General features: G+C 50.8%; 2 protein-coding genes across 3 annotated transcripts in view; one reads left to right on the forward strand and one right to left on the reverse strand.

Annotated features, from left to right (window-relative positions):
- Positions 1-7757, reverse strand: part of NECAB1 (N-terminal EF-hand calcium binding protein 1) — a 77677-nt gene extending 69920 nt beyond the window's left edge. The window contains exons 1-5 of one of the 2 annotated variants that reach the window (XM_036232742.1): positions 4858-7749; positions 3934-4439; positions 3754-3838; positions 1750-2056; positions 1372-1581 (exon numbers count right to left, since the gene is read on the reverse strand). In XM_036232742.1, the coding sequence (XP_036088635.1) occupies positions 1372-1581; positions 1750-1801 (262 nt within the window). In that variant the 5' untranslated portion in view covers positions 1802-2056; positions 3754-3838; positions 3934-4439; positions 4858-7749. Of the gene's footprint in view, positions 1-1371; positions 1582-1749; positions 2057-3753; positions 3839-3933 lie in introns of both variants that reach the window. The other variant, XR_004954550.1, reaches the window with a different exon arrangement.
- On the forward strand, positions 4198-19596 carry TMEM64 (transmembrane protein 64). The gene is made up of 5 exons (XM_036233277.1): positions 4198-4270; positions 6829-6924; positions 8093-8736; positions 15054-15209; positions 17382-19596. Exons 1-5 carry the CDS (start codon positions 4198-4200, stop codon positions 17568-17570), a joined length of 1158 nt encoding a protein of 385 aa, XP_036089170.1. The 3' UTR covers positions 17571-19596.
- Positions 19597-24425: the final 4829 nt, after the last annotated feature.

Here is a 24425-nt window from a genome sequence, read left to right on the forward strand (position 1 = left end):
AAGGCACGAGTGGCGCTGGCCTCGCAGGCTGAGGTTCATCAGCCGCACCTGCAGGCCAGTGAGCTAATGGGCGAAGCATGCAGCGTGAGCACAGGGCCTCCCGGGGTGCCAAAACCGCTTCAGCTGCTGCTTCATAACACGTGTTCTCTATTGCAACAAGAAATTTGAATTGTTTTTAACTACAAATTATTTTTGCTTTTTGACAGCCCCCAAAAGTCAGTTTGATAAACAAACCATCAGGCTTAAACAGGAGACTTGGAATAAGCACAATTTACTCATGGGCTGCCCACGACAGACAGGAGCCCTCCCACGATGAAACGCCTACACAGACACCGCCGAAGCATGACAGACAAGAGCTCATCTCCTGTTAACAGGCAGATGCTCAAACAATAGTCGCAAAGCATGTTTGCAAAAGAAAATAGGGTAACTGATAGTTTACAACGGAAACAGTGATCATCTCCTCATTCTTAGGAATCTGTGTTTCAAAATTAATCAGCAGAAAAGCAGAACATGGAAATAGGAATTCCTGTTTAAAATAATTGAGACAAGAAATCATATAGACCTTTCTATGAGGCTTTGGCAATCATTAAAAGACCTTTTACTAGCCAGAAACGTACGAGAACCTGACTCCCGTTAACTTCAATGGATAACACCTTTGTGTAAACACAGCTGAAATATTTATGTTCGGGGAGGTACTCTCCAGGGTGATTTCCAAGAATATTTGCACAAAGAAGTTTGTCTTCAGTATTTGTCTACACTTGCCCTTATTTTTCATTTGATTAAACTATGTATTATACCATAACAACCGTTATTTCACCGGGGAACCATTTTTCTATTTGTTAAAGGAGTGTTTTTACAAGTGAATGTGTCAAGTCTTTAAAAGCACAGTGTAAATTTATTCTATCCCATTTGATTTTCTTCCTTTTTGCGTTTTGAGGTTGAAACTGAACACCTGGAAAGAAATATTACTGGTTTCATGTTTCTCTACTTAGCTATTTTATTTGAAAACATCAACATGAAAACTTGGCTAAAACAATATGAAAGAATATTCACTCCAAGAAACAAAATGGCTTTTAGCCCAACAAAAACCTTAGTCAGAGTGAAAAACAGCAACATCAACAGAAAACTGATTCTGTCATTTTCCATGACCTAAATCGTGTTTAAAATAAACAAGTGCTCCTGGCTGTTTTAATTTCTTTGAACATGAATTTCATGCTACCCTTCCCAATGAGGTTATAAATTATCGCTTTCTGTCGGCGATACCATTTGATTCTTTTCCCCATTGGGACTATGGTTTCTCAACATTATTGCAAATATTTCTTAAAATGAATGTGGACTGAGTAGAACGTCTGGATGGTGGCGTCTTCCTACCTGCGTGCCTCGTGGACCGTGGACCGGCGAGGAGACGGCGGCTCTCGCTGCACCGCGGGCCGGGACGCGCGCCGAGTTGCAGGTCCTCGCGAGGGCATGCTGGGATCCGGCCGCCAGCTGGGCCTGCGAACCGCTGCCGCCCAGGTGCGCTCAGGATGAGTGACCGACGCCCCACCTTCCGCCTATTTACGTCTTTAGGATAGCCAAAACCTTAAAGTGAAAATAAACAAACATCAAAATCAATTAAATTTTTATTGTAGAAAGTTGAAAGGATAGAAGCACTGAGATTTTTAAAAATCACTCACAAATCCGACATCTAAAGGAAAGCATTTTGGTGTGTTTCCACCCAGTATTTTTATGCATATTTTTAGTATATACCTCTTAGGAAGTAAGTCCTCATTTTGTGTGTCAAAATAAGGCAGCCTAACATAAAAGAGAATATCGTATGAATTCAGCATTGAGTGAAAAATTAAGTGAGTTAAAGTAAGAAATATCATGAAACAGACTGAGATATTGGGGGGGGAGGGGTGCAGAATCAGATTTTCTCATTACCACTACCAGTTGAAGACGGTGGGAGTAGTTAAGGAAGATGCCCCTCCCAATAAAAGAATCTAGTGAGGATCTTGGGTTCCAGAAGACATTTGCCGGTAACAGTCAATAGATACCACATTGTTTCATAGTTTACCTATAAAACCCAAAAAGAAGTCATTCTTTAGGGCACTGTAGTCTGTCACACTAGCATGAAGATGACATTGGGAGAGTCTTGGATCGCTCACACCAAAGTCCAAACTCAACAAAAGGAACAAAGTTGAGGGCATTCTTTCTGTGTGAGCACGGGACCAAGCTATGTTGTTTTAACATCAGAAATGGTGCCAGTGAAAATGTAATTTTGAAGTAGAGATCCTATTTATGGGTTGCCAAATATAAAAAGTATATTTTAAACTTGGGATATGGAGAGGAATTGTAAACAAATCTTCTTACTCTAGAAAAATTCTCTTTAAGTAGATTTTTAAAAGGTTTCCTGATAGTGATTTTCACTAGTTAGAAGGGAATATTATTTCATCTACTTGTAAGATAACAAAGATACAAAAAGAGGAATCCAGATCCATAATAATTCTAACTTCTAGTCACATGTATTACATTTGAAAAGGAGTTAGGTTGAATTTTGTGCATATGTGCAAATCAAGGAAAACTACTTACCCCTAATGTTTCTTTTTAAATACTAAAGTAGTTTTGTTATGCACAGCAGTATTAGTTTCTGTAACTGTTGATATTTATTAAATAATTCAAGGCATATTCCCCTTTATTTTAGCAATTCATTATAGGACTGTTTCTCAAAAAAAACACAAAGGAATTAACAAAAATCACATTAAAAGTATTCATATGATTTCTTGGTACTTAACTCTTTTTTATTAATTCTTAATATTATTAAAAGATACATAAAATGTTTGCCCCTTTAAGTCCTTTTTTTCCAGACATTAAAATGTTGTTCCATTTTAAATGATCATTGAGTGGTAATGTTTCCTAAGAATAAAGCTTTCGAATTCTTTTCTTTCTAGTATATTTCTCAAGTCATCAATTATTAACATTTAACTGAACAGTTGATGTTTTATTTAAAGAAATTATTTTATAAAGTAAACTGCCTTAGAAATACAAGGAAACTTTTTTTTTTGGTAACAGTTTTTATGATACTGCTCAGAGAGATAGATCACTATGGGACAAACTGTGTGCCAGATTTTCTTAGATGGTCAAACTTATTTGTCCAACTCAGTGGGTGAATTTCCCATTGCCAAGTGTCCTATAATCTGAAATGAAGTTCCTTTTTAGTTTCTTTTAAAAGTGAGTCAAGCAGTGTTGTCTGTGTTCATAACTCCTTCCCGAGGAGACTCTCTCATTTTCACCTGCCTGCACCTTTGTGGCTGACACACTTCTGAAATGTCTTAAATGACTGCACGAGCCGTTTTTACATTAGCACGCTATGCTCCTGTCGGTATTTCACAATACAAGAAATGATCTTATTTCTCTATGTCCAACGTCTTTATCTCAGGAGGTAGCTCCGTTAGTCTCCTAGGGCTGCCGCAGCAAATTATCAGAAACCAGGCGGCTTAAAACAACAGGATTTAATCCCGGACAGCACTGGAGGCCAGGAGTCTGAACCGGGGCGTGGGCGGAGCCACGCTCCCAGAGACCACTGCCCAATCTCACTTGCAGCAAGGGCTCAAGGGGGGAGTCCCCGCTGCCCACCCCCCAGCCCCTGGTGGCCCCAGGACTTCCTCAGCTCAGACACTCCACCTCTGCCCCTCACACGGCCTCCTCCTACTCTGCATTCTCCTCTTTCTCCTTTAATTCAGGGCTCACCCAGTGAACTCTGGATGATCTCACCTCTAGGTCCTTGAGCACATCTTCAAAGACCCCTTTCCCACACGAGCTCACACACATAGGTTCCGGGTGGACAACTTTTGAGAGCCTGTAATTAGCCACAAGAGGTAATTACACAGATTTCTTTCTAATGAGTAGTTTAACAAGTATCTTTAATTCAGGCATAAATATTTGTACATTTACCATAACTATGAAGCTGATATAAAGAAGAGAACCAGAAAGCAGAGTGACTGCATGAGGTCGAGGCTTATTTCTCTGCCGCCTTGCAGTCCAGCTCGGTGATGAATGGCTCTGCCCCCACGAGAACACTGAAGGTCCCGGGCCACCGGTCTCTGCCACGCCGCATCTCAGCCCAAGAAGCAGGAAAAAGAGCAAGGCATTTCCTTGCTCCAGCAGTGAGGCTGGAGTTGCACACACCACGTCTACTCTGCCATCCCACGGGTGAGGATGCCCTCACGGGGCGGGCCTCTGCTGCGACACCGGGTGCTGGTATCTCAGCTGGGTGGCTGTGTGTCCAGCTGTAAGTGTACTTCTGCGAGATGGAGGAATGGAATGGGGGCGAACTAACGGTGTATGACAACTTTCAAAAACTTTAACTCTCCTAACTGCATGTCTTGTAAACTGAATAGCTCACTGGTGAAATCGACGTAAGTCATGCATCTAATTAAAGCATTCGCCGTCTTCATAGGCTGGAAAATAAACATTAACTTTACTGATTTTTAAATTCCTAATTGTGCTTGCTATTACTTACCTTAAAGGAATAAAATAATATCTTCCTACAGTTTGGGAGTCATTGTTAAACACTGTTATAGTTACTATTATTTTCTTATAACTATATTTAAAACTCTGTTATCAAACAGAGTTATCTGAGTTCCTTGACTTCTTGCCCTCCACCCCTTTACTCCTCCACAAGGCGTGGAGTAAATGACCTGGTAGTCTGTGACAGCTGGTGGCTCAAAGCGCAAACCTCCCCCTAGTGGGCGGCGCGAAGGGCCGGCCTGGCAGCAGCCCGGTGCTGGGCTCCCATGCTAAGACGCGGGCCCTGCCACGCCGACCAGTGCTAAAGTTGTGATCTCCATCTCCCTGACTGGCGTGTCTCTCAGTTACCTCAGGACTTAGGTGGTGAGGAGAAGGAGCTACTTATTAACCTCCTCCAACTGCAGCAGTGACCAAACGTATCATGGAGCTTTGGTTTCCCACATGACCTGTGAGCATGAAACGGTGAGCGAGAACAGTTCCTGAAGGCCGCAGCAGAAGGCAGGCCGCGATGACTGCTGTTAAAGAAAGCATAACGTTTCTGTCCATCCGAGGAATCTGTTTCCAGTTCAGACCCGGGTCTGAAAGCTCCTCTTCTAGTGACACCATTTTACCTTCCCTCATCCCACCTTGTCCTCCAGTGCAAGACACGCAGGGTTAATGGGCTCCCGAAATGACAGAACTTAATGCACTGTATATATTAGCAGTGAAAATCAAAGAAAGCAACTTTCTTAGAAATGCTATTGGCAGAGCTACAAATACTCAAAAATTGCAAAATGTTAAGGAAGGGTTAGTACAGGAAGCTGACCATCTCAACAACTCTGCAAGAGGAGAGAACATCATAAAATGCGAGAAAAGGGTCAACAGAACCTGGACACTTTAAGGAGGACAATAATCAAAGAGAGAGAGAACGGAACAGAGACAGCTCCTGAGGCACAATGGCTGCTGGGAGAAATGGGAAACTAAAATCAAAACCTCACTACACGTTATTATGCATTTAACATAGTTAGAGGCAAGTGACTCATATATACTTTGCTTTCTACTCTGTGGTTTCAGCCAGTCCCAGTTTCTTCTTCATGATGTATCTGTACAGTCCTGTGTACTGAGGGGGTGGGGTGGGGGTCCCACATTATTGAGAGTATGCTGAGGCTGGAAGGACCACAACTGCTACTTGCAGCTAAGCTCTGAGGCCAGAGCGGGTGCCATGGGGGAATGGCACACTGAGACGGCGCTCCCTCAGCGGGCTGCACGCCACACCTTTGCGGGGTGACTCCCGCGTTCAGCAGAGTTGGGTGGCATTCTGCACAGGAGTGGCACTGCTTGGATCGGGGTGAGCATCTGACATGAGAGTGGCCCGACCACAGGCTGGTGGGGGGGTTCTAGACATGGCTTAGAGCAAGACTCTTGCAACTGGACTGTCCTCTTCCAAAATGTGGATTAGAAAATGAGAAGTAGTTAGCAGCCGGAAATGTGAGATTGATCAAAGACACAGAGAAGAACAGATACAACGGGAAAGAAACGAGAGAACAGCTTCTCTGTGGAGGTGCCTTGGTTCCTAACAGCTTCTCATATCTATAGAACTACTCCTGCTTCTACCTTTTTCATGAAGGTAGTCTCTGGGTCTCTCTTTCTCGCATACAAAATAGTCTACTGAGCACACCTGAATCCCTATGGTTTCATTCTTTTCCTCATTCACATGAGTCAGGAGTGACAGAGACCTACTCTGGCAACAAATAAAACGCTCAAACCTTAGTTGCTTAAAACAACGAAGGTTGCGTCTGACTCTCTAAATATCCGTCACAGGTGGATGGGATTCTGCTCCGCATCACTGTCCCTCCTAGACCAAGGCTGACAGAGCACACACTCTCTGGAACCTCGTTGATTGCCATGGCAAAGAGGAAAGAGTTCTGAAAGGTCTTGCATCAGCAATCAAATGACATGCTCACAATTCACAGATAGAATGCCATGTCGCTCATCCCAACCACAAGGTCAGGAAAGGCAACCCTGCCACATACCCGAAAGGGGACAGGAAGTATTTGGCACACCCACCATTCACTCGTCCTGAACCATGGCTCTAACTGCTACACACCGATGACGAAACTTTCCCTCCTTATCCATACTTTCATCTACTCACTGGAACGCCACAGTTGAATTGTGCCAGACATTTCAAGTGTCACTACCAAGACTTCATCATTTCTAACTACTTCATCTTTTCCAATCGGTCTGTCTTTTCTTTTGGTCAGTGGCCCCCTTACCTACTTACTACCCAGAGTAAGAACCCCGGGGGTCCTGCGAGCCCTCCCTTTCTTCCAACCCGCTCAGCTGCCAAGCCCGCAGATGCTGCTCACTGGTTCCGCGAGATCGCCCCCTCAGCCCTCGCGGGCTCCTGCCCAGACAAGGCCCTCAGCGTCCTGTCCGGTTTTCCTGCCTTGTGACGTTCCCTGAGCGTGCGATCATGTACTCAGCCGACAAACATCTGCCGAGTGTTTTTGCTTCGTAGGTGAGAGGAGGGCCGGCCGTGAGGAAATTGTCTGGAGGGTTCAACACAACGGACAGCTGTGCTGGCAGCTGCGCAAGGGGCGGCGTGGGAACGGCAGGGAACCCTGACCTGCGCGGAGGCGACGAGGGCGCTGTGGGGGGCTCCCGGGGGCCGAGCCTCAGCGGAGAGGGGCGGCGGGGCGCGAGGGGTCTCCTGACCCGCAGACGAGCCCAGCGTCCCGGACAGGTTGACAGGCAGTTGGCGGAGGTCACCCACGGGGCGACACGCTCACAGGGACGGGCGGGAGTGTGGGGACGCGGACTGGGCCCGAGCTGCGCTATCACCCTCGTTCTGAGCTTTAAGGAGACGGGGACTCGGCGACGCCCTGTTAACCGCGCGGCCCAGGGTCCAGGGTCCGTTTCGCGGGGCCCCCGACCGCCGCGGCACGGGGTCTGCGCGGACGGCCACGGTTCCCGGGTGACCGCGGGCGTGGGGGTCCCGGGACCCCAGGTGGGAGAGCCGGCCCGAAGCACCGGCCTGCGGCCCAGTGTCCACTCGCAAGGGCCCCAGGGCTGTGAAGGGCACTGTACCGGGGCCTTCGTAACCCGGACCCGCGCGGAACCTCGCGGACCCTCCTCAGCGCCAAGTGTCGCCAAGGGAGTCGCGGACGCGTGCGGCCGGCCGGGTCAGAGGGCACACGGAGACGGCCCGCGATCGGCTGGGTCTGAGGGGTCCGAGGGGAGGCCGGGCGGCCGGGGCACCGGGCACCGAGGGAGGCGCGCGCGCCTACCTCAGCAGACCGCCGCGCGACACGCCGGGGCGGGGCCGTGCGTCGCGAGGGGCGGGGCCGGGCGCCAGCGCCGCTCTGGCCCCGCCCCGCACGCCCGAGGCCCCGCCCCGAGCGCCCGAGGCCCCGCCCCCGGCCGGAAAGGGGCTCGGCCGCTGGGAGCGGACTTTCTCACTTTCCGCGGGCCCGTTCCTCCGCCGGCCGCTCGTCGCCGCCCAGTCCTCGAGCCTTGTCGGGGCCTCCTCCGCCCCCGGGCGCGCCGGGCGCCATGAAGGGCCGCCGCCTGGCGGGCGCCGCGGCGCAGGGGCAGGCCGGCTGAGGCCGCGGCCTGCCGAGCCCCGGCGGCGCCGTCCCCGGCCGCGCCGACTCCGAGCTGCCGGGCCCTGCGCGTCCGGGGCGCCCCGGCCCGCCCGCGGCCTCGGAGCTGCCGGCTGGGGGCGCGGCCTCGGCGGGCGGCCGCGGGGCCGGCGGCGCGGTGGGCGAGGTGCGGCGCGCGCGCTGCGGCTGCCCGGGCGGCGCCTGCCTGTGCCGGAGCCTGGCGCTGGCCTGCGTGCTGGGCGCGCTGTGCCTGGCCTCGCTGGCGCTGGCCCGCCGCTCGCTGCAGCACCTGCTGCTCTGGGCCGAGGGCCTGGACCCGCTGCTGGGCGTCCTGCTCTTCGTCCTGGGCTTCGTCGTGGTCTCGTTCCCTTGCGGCTGGGGCTACATCGTGCTCAACGTGGCCGCCGGCTACCTGTACGGCTTCGTGCTGGGCATGGGGCTGATGGTGGTGGGCGTCCTGCTCGGCACCTGCGTCGCCCACGTGGTCTGCAGGCGGTTGCTGGCCGCCCGGGTGGCCGCCAGGATCCAGAGCAGCGAGAGGCTGAGCGCCGTCATCCGCGTCGTAGAGGGAGCAGGCGGCCTCAAAGTGGTGGCGCTGGCCAGGCTGACCCCCATCCCGTTTGGGCTCCAGAACGCAGTGTTCTCGGTGAGTCTGTCGCCCGGCGCGTCCCTCTCCACGTCCGTGCTGGAGCGCTCCCTCACATGTTGCCTGCGGCGAAGTGACAGAAGTTAGTCACTTCCAGTCAAGCTGGTCCCAGTTGGGCCCTTGGTGGGTGATCCGGCGGAAGGAGGACGGCCCCTCTTGGCATGAGTTTGCTTAAAAATGAACAGCCCCTGTCACTGTGAGCGCAGGTGATGGAAATGTCCACTCGTCCAGGGAGTAAGGGCTTCGCGGTTCCAGCTTTCTCTGTCTTCTGCTTAGATCCAGCCAGGGTTTTGGCTCTTTTTACTGACGGAGCTGAAGGAGTGTCTGGGTAAACAGTGGAGCTGGGAGCTGTAGACTCTATTTTTGAGTCTCCTAGTTGTAATAGGCCCATTCTTCATCAAGTGGTTTGCTCTAATCCAGTGTAAAGGGGGGAAATCCTCCTGTTAAATCTGTGAAAGAACTTCATGTTGAAATTGCTAGGTAGTGACTAAAACAAAACAGGACGGTAACTGTTGCCCAGTGAGCATGTATTTGTTTTCTTCACACACCTACGGACTCTTCTGCCCCCATATCCTTATGCTCTGCCTGTTGGGCCTAATCCCTCTCTCGAGCCTGCGTCTTCTGCAGCCCACGGAGGGAGAGAAGTGCTGCAGGTGAGACCATCCAACTGGAAGGAAGGGTCCGTCTTCACAAACTTGGTGACTTTGAAACAAATGACTAATGCTGTCTGCCTTTGCCTTCCTCTTTTCTCAGGTGAAGGCGTTGAACTAGATTGCTGAGTTCACCAAATGAAATTATTCTACAAAAAGTTCCTAGGGAGCTTTGCAGGAACTCAGCCCTTCAGCTAGACGTAAGGAAAACTATGAAAGTAAAGCGATAGCCTTCAAACCCACAGGACTGTTTGCATTTTATATTGTTAGTGGTTCTGACATTGTTTTGTTTCAAAAATAAATCACTTTGTCTCCAGAAACTTGCTTATTTTGTCCTAAGAATGATTCCAAACATCCTACCTCTTTGTGATGAAATTGATTTTTTTCTTCTTTTGATATACCTTTTCAGATGTTGTGTTGATTCTAACCAACATCAGTGACTAGAATGAGATTTGATAGAGGCCTGGAATCAGATAGGGGTTATCTGTAGAGACAGTTTGGTGCTCACTGTAGTTTGGTATGGTCTCAGCCTTGAATTTCTGTATCACAATCTCCTGTAGTACAACATGTACACATGAACTTTGACCCAAGATTGGGTAATAACAGACGATTGTCCTAAGACTTTGAAAGAGGGTTGGGATGAAGGAGCGTGGATAGTTTCATTCCATTAGTTTGCTTTGTTCTCCGGTATAGCTTGTATCCTTGTTCCTTTCCTTATCCACCTGTGTGCCCACTCTCCTAGGTTCTTTGCATGTGTTGTTGCTAACCTTTACGCCAGCCCTGCAGGTGATTTTGTGTCTGTTGTAGAATATCGTCTAACGGTGACGCGCACAAGGCTGGCGCAGGGGAGCCCTGCTGTCCGCTTTGACTCTGCTGGCCGCGGTCCAGTTGCTTACTTGGAAAATGGGGAAAGTAGTGGTTCCTATTTCATAGGATTACTGAGAAGATGACGTCAGATAAATAACATGCGACAGACCTGGTTTAACAGACATTCCCATGTTGGCTTTAGTTGCCATTACCGTTGTCGCCACCCAGGGTCACCTAGGTAGTAAATAAATGGTGGAGTCCCACGTGGCCCTGCAGTCTGCTGACAGCACCTCAACCCCCAGCTCTGTTTCTTCACCGTATACTTAGTGCCTAGTGCAGTCCTGGGGGTATGAGGAGGAAAAGGACTCGTTATCTATTTATTAATTATCGCGTCTTTTTGATAGTGTCTCTTTAACATTATTAGGTAAGTAACAAGCTATACTTTGTACTTGGCAATTAACCCATTTCCGTTTGCCTGAGAACACTGGCCGGGGCGCGTGTGGCTGCAGCGGTCACCCCGAGATTACTTGCCAATCACAGTTCTAACTTCATCCCCAAAGGTTGCTGTGAAATATCTCACTTTTATTATCACTTTTGCATGGCTCTAGCATTCTCAATAGTCTTTGTGAACAAGCGTCATCATTACACATATGGCATTCTGTTTTGGGTAGTGGTATTTCTGTTTACAAAATACAGTGATTCTCCATCGCTGAAAATGTCAAATCCTAGGAAACGTAGCGTTCCTACGTGTGATGTTTAACATCCTTCTCCAACGGCTGTTGGCCGAGGGTTCATTTGATGAGTCGATTTATATATACATTTCTGTTGCATCAGGATTAGAGATAAGTTCTGTTTAGAAATAACTCCAAGAACAAGTTTTATATTTTCATGTTGAAAACCAGTCAGATTTACTTCAGCCTCGAAGAGCGTGTTTATGTAAAGTTAAATTAACGCCGGCAGCTGCACTTTGTTTTTCTAAACGGGAAATGGGTTAAAGTAATTATGTAGTTGGAACTGAGACTGACCAGGGACAACTCTCCTTTGGCATTGTGGGTTCAAGAGAAAAGGAGAGAGAGAAAAATGGCCTCTTAAAATAGGTATTCTTGGCACCGTTTTACTGAGGAAGGAACGGGGGTTCAGTTGTCCACGAGGTTGCGGGTCACCCGCCCACGGCGTGGGGGAGCTGGGGTCTGAGCCCAGGATGGCGCCCCGGGCTGTGGGACGCACTCAGCGCCAGGCAGGGCGGGCCGTGCCGCCCGTGGATTGGCTCTGTTACATCTGGCTCGCGTCTGCGGTTCCCATCTCTCTGCTTAGCAGCTCTTCAGCCCACGCAGGTACCTGAGTCCGCCCAGGGCGCGCGGGCAGCGTCTGCTGTGGCGCGAGTCCCCACGGCCACCCGCTCTGCCCCCAGCGGCCCGTTCCAGCACCCTCCTCGCTGTCTTCTCCCCTTCCTATACTTTACGTTACTCTTTTCTCCCTATTCCAGTGAAAACTCCTTTTCTCAGTGCCCGTGATTAGAACAATGTGTCTGCGCTCTCCCCAGAGAGGAAGCGGAGGGTCAGGAGGCTCAGGCCTGGGAGGGAGACGGCCTCGCTCAGTCCTCCTTTTACAGGCAGGAGCTGACTGTAGAAAGTGAATGTGCATGAGGAGGAGAGGGGGGTCTCCCTGGCTTCTCACCTGTTCCTAACCATCGTTCTCTCCTCTCCCAGGTATTGTAGAAAGGGGCAAGCAGCCTGGCAGTCCACTTCCGAAACTCTGAATAGAAAATAAGTGCATAACCTTTGTGGTATCAATTCTTAGGTCGCAAGAAATATAATTTCCCAAATATGAATTTAATTTTTTCGTCTTTTAAAAATGCACCCACTGTTTCTACTGGGAAATACTCAAAAGATTTTTTCCTCTGTTTTTGGTGTATTCCTGCCCATGAAGACAGATTTGTAGATTTGCAGTTAGTGTGTGTTTCTAAATACTGTTCTCGTCTGGACACATATCCGAGATCACCATTTCTTAGTGTTTCAGCCAAGATGGGCTAAATTATGCTGCAGTGACCACTCCCACATCTCAGAGGGTTGAAAAGCAGAGGTTTGTTCACCTGCTTGACACAGGTGCATGTCCAGCTTGGTTCGGGAAAGGGGTGGGGAGTCTCTGAGGCTCTAGGATCAGGCTGACAGCCAGCATCTTTCACGTGGCCACGGTGACTTGGTGAGCTGCACACTGGAGTTCCAGTCACTTTATACTGGCCCGGAGAAGTCGCATAGCCACAGTTAGTTCGAAGGGGCGATGCAGGTGCTTGGCAGGGAGAGAGCTCGAGTGTCCAGGAGCAGTCTTCATGGCTCTGGCACTTGACTGCCTCTCTGTCACCCCCACATCTAGTCAGTCGTTGGCCAGATCCTGACTGCTTCCGCCCTCACATTCTCACCGTCTGGGTCAGGCACTGGCCTTGAACCTGGCCTCCCTGCTCTGGGCCAAGGCTTCCCAATCTTCTCCGTCTAGACAGATCTTTCAGAAAGATCTGATGGAATGAAATTTAACTTTGGTTGGTGAACACACAATACAATACACATATAATATATTATTGAATTTTACACTTGAAACCTATATGATTTTATTAACCAGTGTCACCTCAATAAATGTGATAAAAATAAAAAAAAAAGAGGAGAACAGAAAAACAAAGAAACGCAAATCTGATTTTTGTACTCTCCTGCAGGAAACGGCCAAGTGGGTTTTCTTTTCCTCTCTGGATAAATTCCAAACCCTTAAGCCAACCTCTGTGGCTTCTCTCCTGCCACTAAATGCCGTGATTCCCATGTGCCCTCTGATGCATTAACTGATTTAATCCTCAGCACTCCTAGAGGTAGACATGCTGTTTCTGATTCAAACATAGCAAATCTTATCTGTAGCCTGGAAACTTCAAGTTCTCCTTTTTATCAATTGCTGGAAAAAGAAACTGGTTCAGTAAGAAAGGACCATCGATGCAAGCGTAGGAGGAGATAGACACCTGTAGCCATGGAGAAGGAAGCTGTTGATAAAGTTAAAAACTCCGAATGTGCGCACAAGTAACATCCCATTCTGTAGTTAGTGAGCGTTAAGTTATCTCGTAAGTCTCCTCTAAGATGTCCCCTTGGAGATAGCTGGAATAACACAGTTTAAAGTTACCGCCGGTGAAATGTTACCTTTAATTCAAAATTAGTACATGGTCATTGGTTGTTATGGACAACACTATTCATATTGGTGCTTGCAACTTCCAAAGAGATTCCACAGGAGACTGTAAAAATCATTGTCTCTTTTCACTTTGGTCATAGAAAAACATAAAAAGTCAAGACTATATGATCTCTTAAACAAATCCACATAGCAAAATATATTCCAATTACTGTTGAATCTTTGAAGCCTAAAATAAATTTAAAATAAGAACATAAACCACAGCCTGGAAGATCCTCGTGTCCATGCTGTAGACCATGTCACAGTCTGCAGAGCAGAAGGTCATACCTGACGTCCCTGGGTCAACAGTCATTCAGGGAGGGGGTCAGTGACTGAGCCAGAGTTCCGGAGGATGCACACCACACACTTGAAATCAGACACGGTTCTGACATGTACTGTGATGTCTCGAGCTGTTGGTAGTTACTCTTTTGAGCAATACTTTCTGTTGTAAAATGTGTTTATTTTTTAAAATTTATTTATTTTAATTCTTTAATGTCACCACATATTTGACCCCCTTTCCCCCATCTACTTCCTCTCTTCCCCTCCTCCCTACCCACTGGTGACAACTAGTCTATTGTCTATGTCCATGAGTCTCTGTTTGTCCTGTTTATTTGTCGCCTTTAGGTTTCTATACCACAGGTAAGTGGTACCATGTAGTTTTCAACTTTTTCAGTCTGGCTTATTTTGCTTAGCATGATTATCTCGAGGTCCATCCATGTTGTCACAAATGGCAGTATTTCATCCCTTCTTATGGCTGAGTAATTTTCCATTGTGTATATGTATCACAGCTTCTTTAGCCAGTCATCTATCATAGGACATTTCGGTTACTGGCCACTGTGAATAATGCTACGAACAGCGGTGTGCAAATATCTTTTCGCATATGAGTTTTCAAGTATTTGGGGTAAATACTCAGTAGAGGGATTGCTGGTTCATATGGTAGATCAATTCTTAGTTTTCGAAGGAACCTCCATACTATTTTTCATAGTAGCTGTACCTAGTTGCAGTCCCACCAGCAGTGTGTGAGGGTTCCTTTTTCTCCACATCCTCTCCAACACTTGTTATTACACATCCTGTTGATAACCACTATTCTAACGGGTGTGAGATGGTATCTCATTGTGGTTTTGATTTGCCTTTCCCTAATAGCTAATGATGTTGAACATCTTTTAATGTTTGTTGACCATTTTTATGTCCTCTAGGGAGAAGTGTCTGTTCAGGTTCTCTGCCCATTTTTTGATTGGATTGTTTGTTTTTTTTTGTTATTGAGTTGTATGAGTTCTTTGTATATTTTGTATATTAGGCCCTTATTGGAGGCGTTGCTTGCAAATATATTTTCCCATTCAGATGGCTGTCTCTTTATCTTGCTGAGCAGAAGCATTCTAGTTTGATGTAGTCCCATTCATTTATTTTTGCTTTTACTTCCTTTGCCTTTGAGGCCCTCGTCAGGGGGCCTTTCCTGCCGTGTTTCTGGGGCGTGTGCGCTCGGGGTGTAAGTTCTTCGAGGAAGGAGTTGTGTAGTCACCCCGAGATCTTGTGCTGCACAGGGCGGTCACTGAGTCCGCAGTTGCTCAGGCCAACCATTGGCACCCGGCCGCCACACACACAGTTTGATGTGAACTTGGACCCGCACTTGTTGGTGACTCGCCCCCTAATCTGCTCTCCTAGATGACGGGTCTCCCCCTACCCAGCTATCTGATGGCATCCTCGGCGGGGCTGCTGCCCACCCAGCTGCTGAACTCGTACCTGGGCACCACACTGCGGACCATGGAAGACGTCATCGCAGAGCAGAGTGTAAGCGGGTATTTCGTATTCTGTTTACAGGTGAGTTCGAGGCCAAGGGCTGCCTCTTTTTTCTTTTTGTATTGCGTTGCTGATTTAAACCTAACAGATTGTACTGAAAATATTTTAAGAAAATTTTCCTTTTTATGTCTTTGTTCTTTCAATTTTACTTCATATTTCTACATTGACATTTTTAAGGGTTAAATATATGGAAGTATAGAACTGAATCGACACTTGTTGAAAACTCTCTTAAGCAAAAAGGAATGACAACAATCAGGTTCTTTCTGCAGTGATTATTTTCAAACTCGTCACTAAATCAAATACTCCATTTTGAGTTAGTGTGAGGTGTTGTTAATACTATATTTCTAAAGATAATTTTAGTGAGATTTGGTGGGGTTGGGTTTATCTTAGTTTATCCTCAAATTACTGGACTATTCTATTGGTATTTTTTAGATTATATTAGCAATGCAAATTTTTATGAAAAATAACCACAACACCACAAAGTGGAGATACATTTTGCCCTGATTTGATCTACTTTGTTACTTAGGGTGTAATTTGTCTCAGGAAGGACTCGGCTTACAGAAGACAATGGAAGAATGAGAAGTTAGGCAGGAGGCGAAGGTCAGGGTCAGCTGGCAGAGGGAGGGGCTTCCGGCCTTCCGCGGTCTGAAGTGGGCACAGATTAGCCTCAGCTGAGGGCCACCTGAGGCGAGGCCGGTGTCCACAGCAGTGCACAAGGCCGCAGCTGTTCCCGTCAGAAGTCCAGCTTCCGTCCTGGGTCTAGCACGGCGGCCCCCCTTGGCGGGGCCCGCTGTCCCCGTCCCCACCAGCCGAAAAGCCAGCCCGGTGGGCCCGGGTCCCGTCTGCTGCGCAGCTGCCCCTCTGGGGGGTCACACAGCTGGACCCACTCGGAACTTCTGGTCGCACGTGGCTCAGCCCCAGCTGGTATCCTGACGCTGCCCAGCACTGTCCCCGCCGCTTCCTCTGTCCTCCCGTGGCCCCATTTCCCTCCAGGGATACCTCAGACTCACCTCACCATCTGCCCTCACAGAGCAGGCAGAAGCCCTCCATGGGGAACCCCTTGTGATAGGTCACTTTGTTCACAGATCGTGGTAACCCCGTGATTTCCAGCAGAGAAGCCGCGGGCCCTCCCGTGACGCGCTCCCTCGCTGGGCTGTGCATGCGGGGTGTGGGGGCGGCCAGGGCACCAGGACCCAGGCCTGGGACAAGTGGGACACCACACGGAGGTGGCCAGCTCCCTGCCCCCCACCTCCCGGCCAGGGCTCCCGTGGCTAGCCTGCTGTCTGCGGCCTTCCCCCGCCAAACTGCCACTAACCTGTCCCTGTCCCACTGCTGACCCCACCCAAGCAGAGGGCCCTCTGCGTCTGTGGTCCGGCGGCGTCCCCGAGCCTTTCCTGGTCTGCCCTGGGTCAGTCCCGGCTTCCAGGCTGAGCTGTCTGGGCTCTGCAGCCACGGTCCCCGCCAACCTTACCGTGGGGTGCAGGGGCGTCTGGGGCACCCTCTCCAGTCTGACACTCCGTCCAGCTGTGCACCACAGGTGTCAAACTTTCCGCCTCCAAGGGGTTTATCATTTTTTAAAGAGAGCAAACACGTCAGAACACGCAGGGTTCAGAGGCCCACCTTTAGAACACCTCCTTAGTTTAGAGCCGTGTGGGGGGGGGGTGGCCCCAGCCGAGCTCCAACCCCGCCCACCTCACCCCCATCTCCGCCTCTACCCCCACCCCTCAACGCTGGATCGCGGGTGCCGCTCCAGCGTGGGTGGGCTCCGTGCCACAGGGTTATAGTTGAGGGTCACTCACGGTTCCAGCAGCCTGTGGAAGCTCCCTGGCGCGTGACAGGCTCCTGCCCTGCCTCGTGTCCCCGACTGAGAGCTGCCCCACACGTGACTTTGTTATGAATAGCGTCAGGAGACGTGGCTGCTGGCACCGAGCGTGGCGTGCAGACGGCCAGGGCGGCCTGAGGGCTTCACTGAGGTCGCCGCGCCAGGCTGGCTTTCCCGCGATCTTTGTCTAGAACCGTCTTCAAGTGGCGTTACCACTAGCGTAGGCGTGTTTTATTCCTTGAAGGAAGCTCTAGAGTACAGAGGCAAGTTTCACTCCTCCCCAGCAAACGTCACGGACCGTGACTTGAGATGTGGGCCCGCGTCCCCGCCGCCCTGCGCGAGCGCTAACTGCTGTGTCCCCTTGTTCACAGATCGTCGTCAGCATAGGCCTCATGTTTTACGTGGTCCATCGAGCCCAGGTGGAGTTGGACGCCGCTATCGCCGCCTGCGAGACGGAGCTGAAAACCTCCCTGGGGAAGGGCACCCAGCCCCCCGCCGGCGGCGCCTCGCTCTGCGCCAAGAGGGCCGCGCCGCCCGCAGGCGGAGTCAACGTCGTGTGACGCCCCGTCCCCCGGCCGACCCCTCGTGGCGCCGGCGGCTCTGCTCCTCCTGTGGCGCAAACGAAATGGACCAGTTTTCAAATTGCACAGTTTTTTTTAAAGCAGGAATCGTCTCCTGGACACGTGAGTGTGACTGTGGTGCAGTCTGGCGGCACCTGGCGGTCACGTGTCACGCCCGCGGTGGCCTCTGGGTCTGCACTTCAGCGTTTTCTAACTGCTTTCTGGGTACTTGCGAACAGAGAAAGAACCTAAATATTTTTCTGCTATGTCTTTATTTATAACGTCCACGGACAGTTGTATGCGCCTCCTACTCACAAAGGTGCGTGGAAGTCGCGCCGGCATCGCTGTCCTGTGCTGCGCTGGTCTCCCGGAAGGGTGCACGGCGGCCGGCTCGCGTCTGCGGTTTTGAGGGGGGCCACTTCGCTTCGCTCGTCCTCACTAGGGAGAACCGGACGTGAACTTCAGGCTGAATGCGTTCCCGCGGCCATCGCCTCGCTGCAGGGCCGTCTGCCCGTTCACACACTCAAGTCCCACGGGGGACTCAAGTGCTCTTAAGATGCCTTTTTGCTTTCACTGTGTCGTGTGCAGAGCAAAGGGAAGTGGCGGAGGCCGTGGCTCCGGGGACAGCCCGCGCCCGTCGTGTCCGTCGGCTTCACTCCCCGTCGTCCTTCGTCCAGGGGCTGTCCCGCTACAGTCTCACCAAAGCATCTTATTAAAATGACCTTTTTTTTAAATATTTGTCATTAGGCTTTGAAATAAAAATGTTATTCCTTTAAAACGGTGGGCTTCCCATCCGTGAAGACGTCACTCAGGTGGCCTTATTTGATCAAAACGCCTTTTTAAAAAACCAAGCTTTAAAATCATGTTTATAATTCCGCCGAAGTACACATACACTTGTCCCCATAGCCTTCAGCTTTAAAACTATGAATACGATGTTAACTTAATGCCCGGTTTGTGTCATTTGCCCTACTAGAGAGTAGGTTTGTATCGTTTGTTTTTTAGGACTTGTTTTTCTCTGATACGACTCAGGAATTCTGAAATGTGAAATTAAGTCTCTCAGTTCTTCCTCTTATGCCATGAATTGAGTGTATTTATTGATAGTACTTGTGAGTATAGGATATAATAATTTGGCATATGATTCCTATGACATGTATTCATCTATCACCTATTTTTAACACAATTTAATAGTGCACTTAAATATTAGTTTTTGTTTTGTTTCGTTTTACTGTTGAGATACAGACATGATGCCAGTTCCCTGGCAGGCGTCTCATTTCTGACTCTGGAGAGTCCAGTCATCAGAGGCCTCCCATGTGCCGTTTTAGGGTAAAGCCTCCGCCCTCTCTCGCTGCGTGCAGCACAGCTGCCCAGGAGCGGCCACTGTGGCCTTCTGCAGGCGCCGCGTCGCGTGATGCAACGCATAAGTTTTTTGCCCCATTGCAGGTGTAGTGTCTCCATTTCCGTCGTGATACATACGCGTGCTTTCTCACCTGTGCCCAACAGTGAAGTTCATTTCTAAGCCCCTACCAAGAAGACCTGGTACAGTCAGTCTCGGAGGCACCTGGTCTACCGCACCTAACTGGCCTCCAAGTCCTTCCTTCTACTGGCAAAAAATAAAAATGTAGTATTGGGATATTCTTAGTCTTTTTGAATCCTAATTACTTGTTTAATTCTTTTTTTAAAATGATTTTAATGTAATCCAATGAACATTCGATTTATTCTTTTCTATCTAATGACAAATATTTTTTGTGCTCCTAGTTTTCCAGTTAGTTTCTGTTACAGGAATCATTAATTTAAGATCACTACATTCATACTTGCATTATGCTTCATGTATTTTGAAGTGCATTTATTTACTTAACATTGTATAACTTGAATAAGTCACCAAATGAATACCTTTTGATAGTATGTAATGAAGTCTTCCAATTGTTGCAGTTTGCTTGGTACTTAAGTATGTAAAAGTAAGAGAGAAGTAATTTTTCTGTATCTGCCAACCATCATTTTATAAAATAAATCATCCATTTTTACTTAACAGAGTGTAGACTTACTGTTTCTAAAGTCCGAGCTCAGAGCCGCAACCCTCGCTTCATTCCCAGACGCCAAGGACCAGCGGTCACCACGGTCGTGCCGCCTGGCGGCTGTCCTTGGCTGGGTTTCAATGTGCCCAGTGTGCAAAGCATCGCCACGCCTCGTCCAGGTCTTCAGGGCTGCGTCCCGGTTACGGCAGCAGCACGTTTCTGCAGGACTTTTTTATGCTGCCCAACTATTGCCTCCGATCATAGAGTGTGTATTTATAAAATAAAGTGTTTTGGATTTCTCAAACTGTTCAGGTGCAATATAAAAAAGTTGTTTCATGTACATTTTAAAAAGCATGCGATATACCTAATTTCTAAATCTGATGAAAGGTATGTTCTATTTTTAGTTCTCTGGGCCTTTTTGTAAGTTTTGCACATTTTCTGGTTTATTGTTACTGATTTTGTTTACTCTTTGCCAAACGGTGTCATGTAAATTATTTTTAAACAGCACCTCGTTTTAAAACCATGTATATAATGCTTCACTAAGCGCTTTCATATCCATTTTAATTTGATCATCTGATTTGTAAAAGAACTTGAGATCTGTACTTTTTGGTTGTGAAAAATATTAGAACCAAATCTCCGTCCTTAGAACGTGCATTTTGAGTTTATCTTCAGAAGTGACAGTGGGTTTCTTCAGAGCCAGCCACACTCTGGTTTTATGCACTTTGTAGCCAACTCCGAACCTTTCCAAGGTGACTTTCCCGGTTGGGTCAAGTATGTGACTGTTGACCATTCCCCTCCCTGAGAAGCTCCCGAGTTCCGCAGTGACTCGGGTTCGCCCTGCTGTCACCGAGCTGAGGGCTGTGGCTGCAAGCACAGCCCCGCGTTTCCGCCAGTCACCAGGCAGTGCTGACTTGGGCTGTTCTTGGGAGAGGTGCTGCGCTAGCACATGTCAGTGTTTTTTAGCTATGGGACTGTCTAGAAAGCTTGAGAGGGTCACGAGGTGTGTGCCAGGTTGATGCAGGTGAACCGTGAGGGGCACGGTGACCCATGCTGTTCACAGCCAGGCAGTGTTTGCAGAGGAAAGGTTGATGGCCTCAGGGACAAGGCTGACCTGGGCGTGACCTCCATGATGCACCTGCTTCCGACAGGCCACACCCTGTATCAGAATGGCAGTCCCTGTAACACTGTCTGGATTTTAGGTTGCACGTTGCTGATATTTCTGTACGGTGAACTATTTAAGACATGAGTTTTTAAAGGTCATATTGAGCCAGAAAGCCCCCTCCAGGGAGGGGTCGCCTGATCCTGTGGATACTTAACTGGGAGTTCCGGTGACATCACAGAGAACATTGTTAACTTGTTGCCCAACTAAATTATAACCTAGTACTATTTTCCAAGGTGGCTGAAGATTTAAAGTAGATGGTTCTAAAGAAGCAGTAAAGTCTCCGGCTAACTGCTATTCCGATCACTATGCCTGAGGGAGTGAAAGGCAAAGGGCTACTTCCCTCTCTCTCTCTCCGCCTTCCCTCTGGAACTAATGGCCGCAGAGGCGTGTGCCACGGAGGAGGGGACCTTGTGCTCCCAGGAGTGTGCGTGCGGGTGGCCAGCCCGCCCCGGCGGTGTGGCCGCAGCAGAGGCCCTGTGCAGGAGTGCCTGATGTCCTACACGCCGATGCCCCTCATTCCCACTTGGTTTGGTTCTCCGACACAGCTGTCCCTCATCTCCGCGGGGACATGTCCGAGACCCCCAGTGGGTGCCTGAAACCACAGGGCACACCAGACCCCAGAACCAGCATGTTTCTCCTATAAGTACACGCCTGTGATACAGCTCGATCTATAAAATGGGCAGAGCTAGAGGTCAGCAACAATAGCAACAGAACAGTTACGACAGCACGCTGTAATGACAGTCACGAGCCTGGCCTTGGGGCCACATGAAGCGCAGCACGGGTGACGAGCACAGCACTGCGACAGCGAGACAGTCTCCCCGGTCACCGAGCTGGCCGCTCCGAGCCGGGCAGGCCGAGGGCGCTGCGTGGAGTCGCTGGGCAGAGGGGTGAGTCACGTCCCGGGTAAGACGGAGCAGGATTTCACCACACGGCTCAGAAAGGCGTTAACGCGTATGTGTTGTTCGTTTCTGGAGCTTTCCACTTAGCATTTGGACCGTGGGTAATGGAAGCCATGGACACGAGGGAACGCTGTTCCCCACACGGGGGAACGCTGCCGCCAGCCGGGCGGCCGGTGCTCGCTGCCTTTCGAGGACGCGGCCCCCGGGGGCCAGCTTCGCGCTGCGTCTTGGCGGCTCGTTCCAGCTGCCACGAGGCGTTGCTTTCGCGCCCAGGGCGACGCTGCTGGTCCGTGGGCAGCAGGTCTGTTCCTGCGGCGCGTCAGAGCTGCTCGCAGAACGCGAAACCGCGGGGCGAGCACGCGACGGCGGGGGCGGGGCGCCCCGCCCGGGGACAGCGCCCGGACCCGGGTGCGCGTCCCCCGCCACAGGCCGTCGCCCAGGAGCGGCGCCCCGCGCCTGCCGCTGTCGACCTGCGTGTGGGTGCGGCGAACAGCTAGGAATCGCCCCGCCCCGCTGTGACAAAGCCGACCGTCCAAACTCCATAATCACTGACGTTTCTGTGCTGGAAGTGACAGTTACTCGGTAGAGTAACCTGCTGGACGAAAGGCTTAAAAATCACAAAATACGCAGAGAAGTTGAAAAGAGTAGAATACGTATTGGACTAAAAACAATAATTTGAAAATTACAAAATTCTTAAAGTAGGTGTGCAGTTAGAGAAGTCTGAACGTGCGTGTGTGGTCGTCTGAGGGCGGGGTGGGGGGGCTGGGGTCCCCGTTTTCAGCAGAAACGCTGTGGGGCGAGGCCTGTCTCCCGCTTGCTGGCTTTGACGGTCCCGGTGACCTCAGCAGGTGAGGCGGGGAATTGAGCAGTTTTCACAATGTTTTTAGTTCATTCCTCAGATTTTAAGTTAACCAGTTTCGTGTCATCGCATTTCTTCTTGAAACGTTCGCCAGAACAGCTCTGCTGCGAACTGCCGCCTGGGCTGGCGTCGCCGCGCATGACATTATTGGAGCCACATCTGGGGCACCGCTGACGAGGCCGTGCTTTCTGGGGTCCCCCAGCAGGGAAGGCCAGAGCAGGGGTCTCGCCTACCAGCCTGGAGAGCTGCTGGGCTTGGGGAGACAGCAGCCTCGCAGGCTGTGGGCTTCGGAACGGAAGTCTGAGGTCGCCCGCGCAAATATGCCAGTTGCCTCCGACGTCCAGGAGGCCAAGGCGGAGCAGAACGGCCCGTGTCCCCTGCTGCCTGCAGAGGGGACTCAGGAGGGCCATGCGCAGAGAGCTCCCTGCCAATGCGTCGGGAGGAGTTCACAGCCCGCTGGCTTCACAGGTCACCACGGGTGCACCTCTGAGGTCCCCAGGGCCGAACAGCTGGGAGCAGAGAGCACAGGCCGCAGGGCGCGCACCGCGCAGGAAGCTGCGCCCCTCCGGCGGCTGCGAGCGGGACGTGCCTCGGGCTCGGGCACAAAACTGAGTCCGAGCGGTGCACTTGCGAGGAAACAGGTGAGTTTGCGCGCGTGAGGACTCGCGCGCCTCCCCATTGCGGACACTGGGTCTGCAACCGCCAGGAGGGGAGGGGTGACCTTGGGGCGGGACTGGGGGAGAAGGTGAGGTAAGGATGCCAGAGAGGAAGGGGCGAGGTCACGCGTCCTCCGCAGAAGGCGAAACCGACCCGCGCCCCTCCCGGCGGGGGGAGCGCCCCACCAGATCGCCCCGCGGACGGCACCCCGCGGACGGCGCGCGTGGAGGGGAGAGCGGCCTGGGCCGAGGGGCATCTCCGCCGTGGGACCCTCGGCTCCCAGCGGAAGGTGCCGGTGCCGTGGGAGCCACCAGGTCGCCGGCCCCGCGCGCTGTCCCCACCTGCCGCTGCTCTGCCATGCGCTTTCATGCAAGTCGAAATGCCACGTGTGCGGGCGGCAGCCCAGAGAGACGAACGAGTTCGGTGGACGGCGGGCGTGTCTGCGCCCTGCGTCACCCCAGCACCCGGCGGCGCCCACGACGCCCGGCCCTGGGCGCAGCAGCCCGCCCGCGACACTCAGGGCCTCCACGGCGATCCCAGGCACCGCGCCACCATGCCACGTCACGGAGAAGGGCGCCGAGGCCTAGGACAGAGGTGGCAGGGCGGGGTCGAACCAGCGACCAGACCGAGGGGCGGGCGCCGTGTTCAAACACGGGTCCCCAGCCCAGGAAAGGGGGGCTGCCCTTAAACCGAGCCCCCGGCTGGCCGCGAACGGCCACCCCGCGCCTTGGCGCCCTGGCTCTCCTGTCTAATCCCAGCTGCGGCCCCGGGTGGGCCCCACTTGCCTCCTGTCACACGCACAGCCACTCTGAGCAAATGGCACCTCGGCGGCTCTGCTGGTGGAAATTCTTCCATGATCAAAACAGTAGAACATTCTGGGTGACGCACCTGCAAGTTAAGAATCAGAAAGGCTCCCTGCACAGGATTTCGTTTCTTCATGTAGAATTTATTGTGGATGAGGAAGAAACACAGGCGTCTCATCCTGTTAATAACCATGGGCCGGCAACAGGCTGAGCTGGGTCTGCTGGGTGATGAGCTGCCTCATCATTTCTCAAACACAGTGACTCAGTTATCTGGTTGGTTTGAGGAGTAAGGTCACATACTGACATTAAAAAAATGGAACTAGTTCCTTTTTAAAAGTTATAGTTTTTTGTATAATGAAGTCAGCAAATTACCACACAGTTCCTGTGGCTCGTGAGTTCTCGGTCGTACTCGGAAAGGCCAATTTTCTCTTCAAGGATTACAAAAGTGTTCACCTACGTTATT

This window comes from Rousettus aegyptiacus, unplaced genomic scaffold (genome assembly GCF_014176215.1).
Source record: "Rousettus aegyptiacus isolate mRouAeg1 unplaced genomic scaffold, mRouAeg1.p scaffold_m13_p_15, whole genome shotgun sequence".
NCBI lineage: Eukaryota > Metazoa > Chordata > Mammalia > Chiroptera > Pteropodidae > Rousettus > Rousettus aegyptiacus.

What these genes read in the sequence shown, in the direction of transcription:
- TMEM64 (XM_036233277.1), top strand. Translation starts at nt 4,198, where the DNA reads ATGCCCTCACGGGGCGGGCCTCTGCTGCGACACCGGGTGCTGGTATCT. An exon ending in GGGTGGCTGTGTGTCCAGCT is followed by an intron (nt 4,271 to 6,828) that starts GTAAGTGTACTT and finishes CAACCCGCTCAG; the next exon opens with CTGCCAAGCCCGCAGATGCT. An exon ending in TCCAGAACGCAGTGTTCTCG is followed by an intron (nt 8,737 to 15,053) that starts GTGAGTCTGTCG and finishes CTGCTCTCCTAG; the next exon opens with ATGACGGGTCTCCCCCTACC.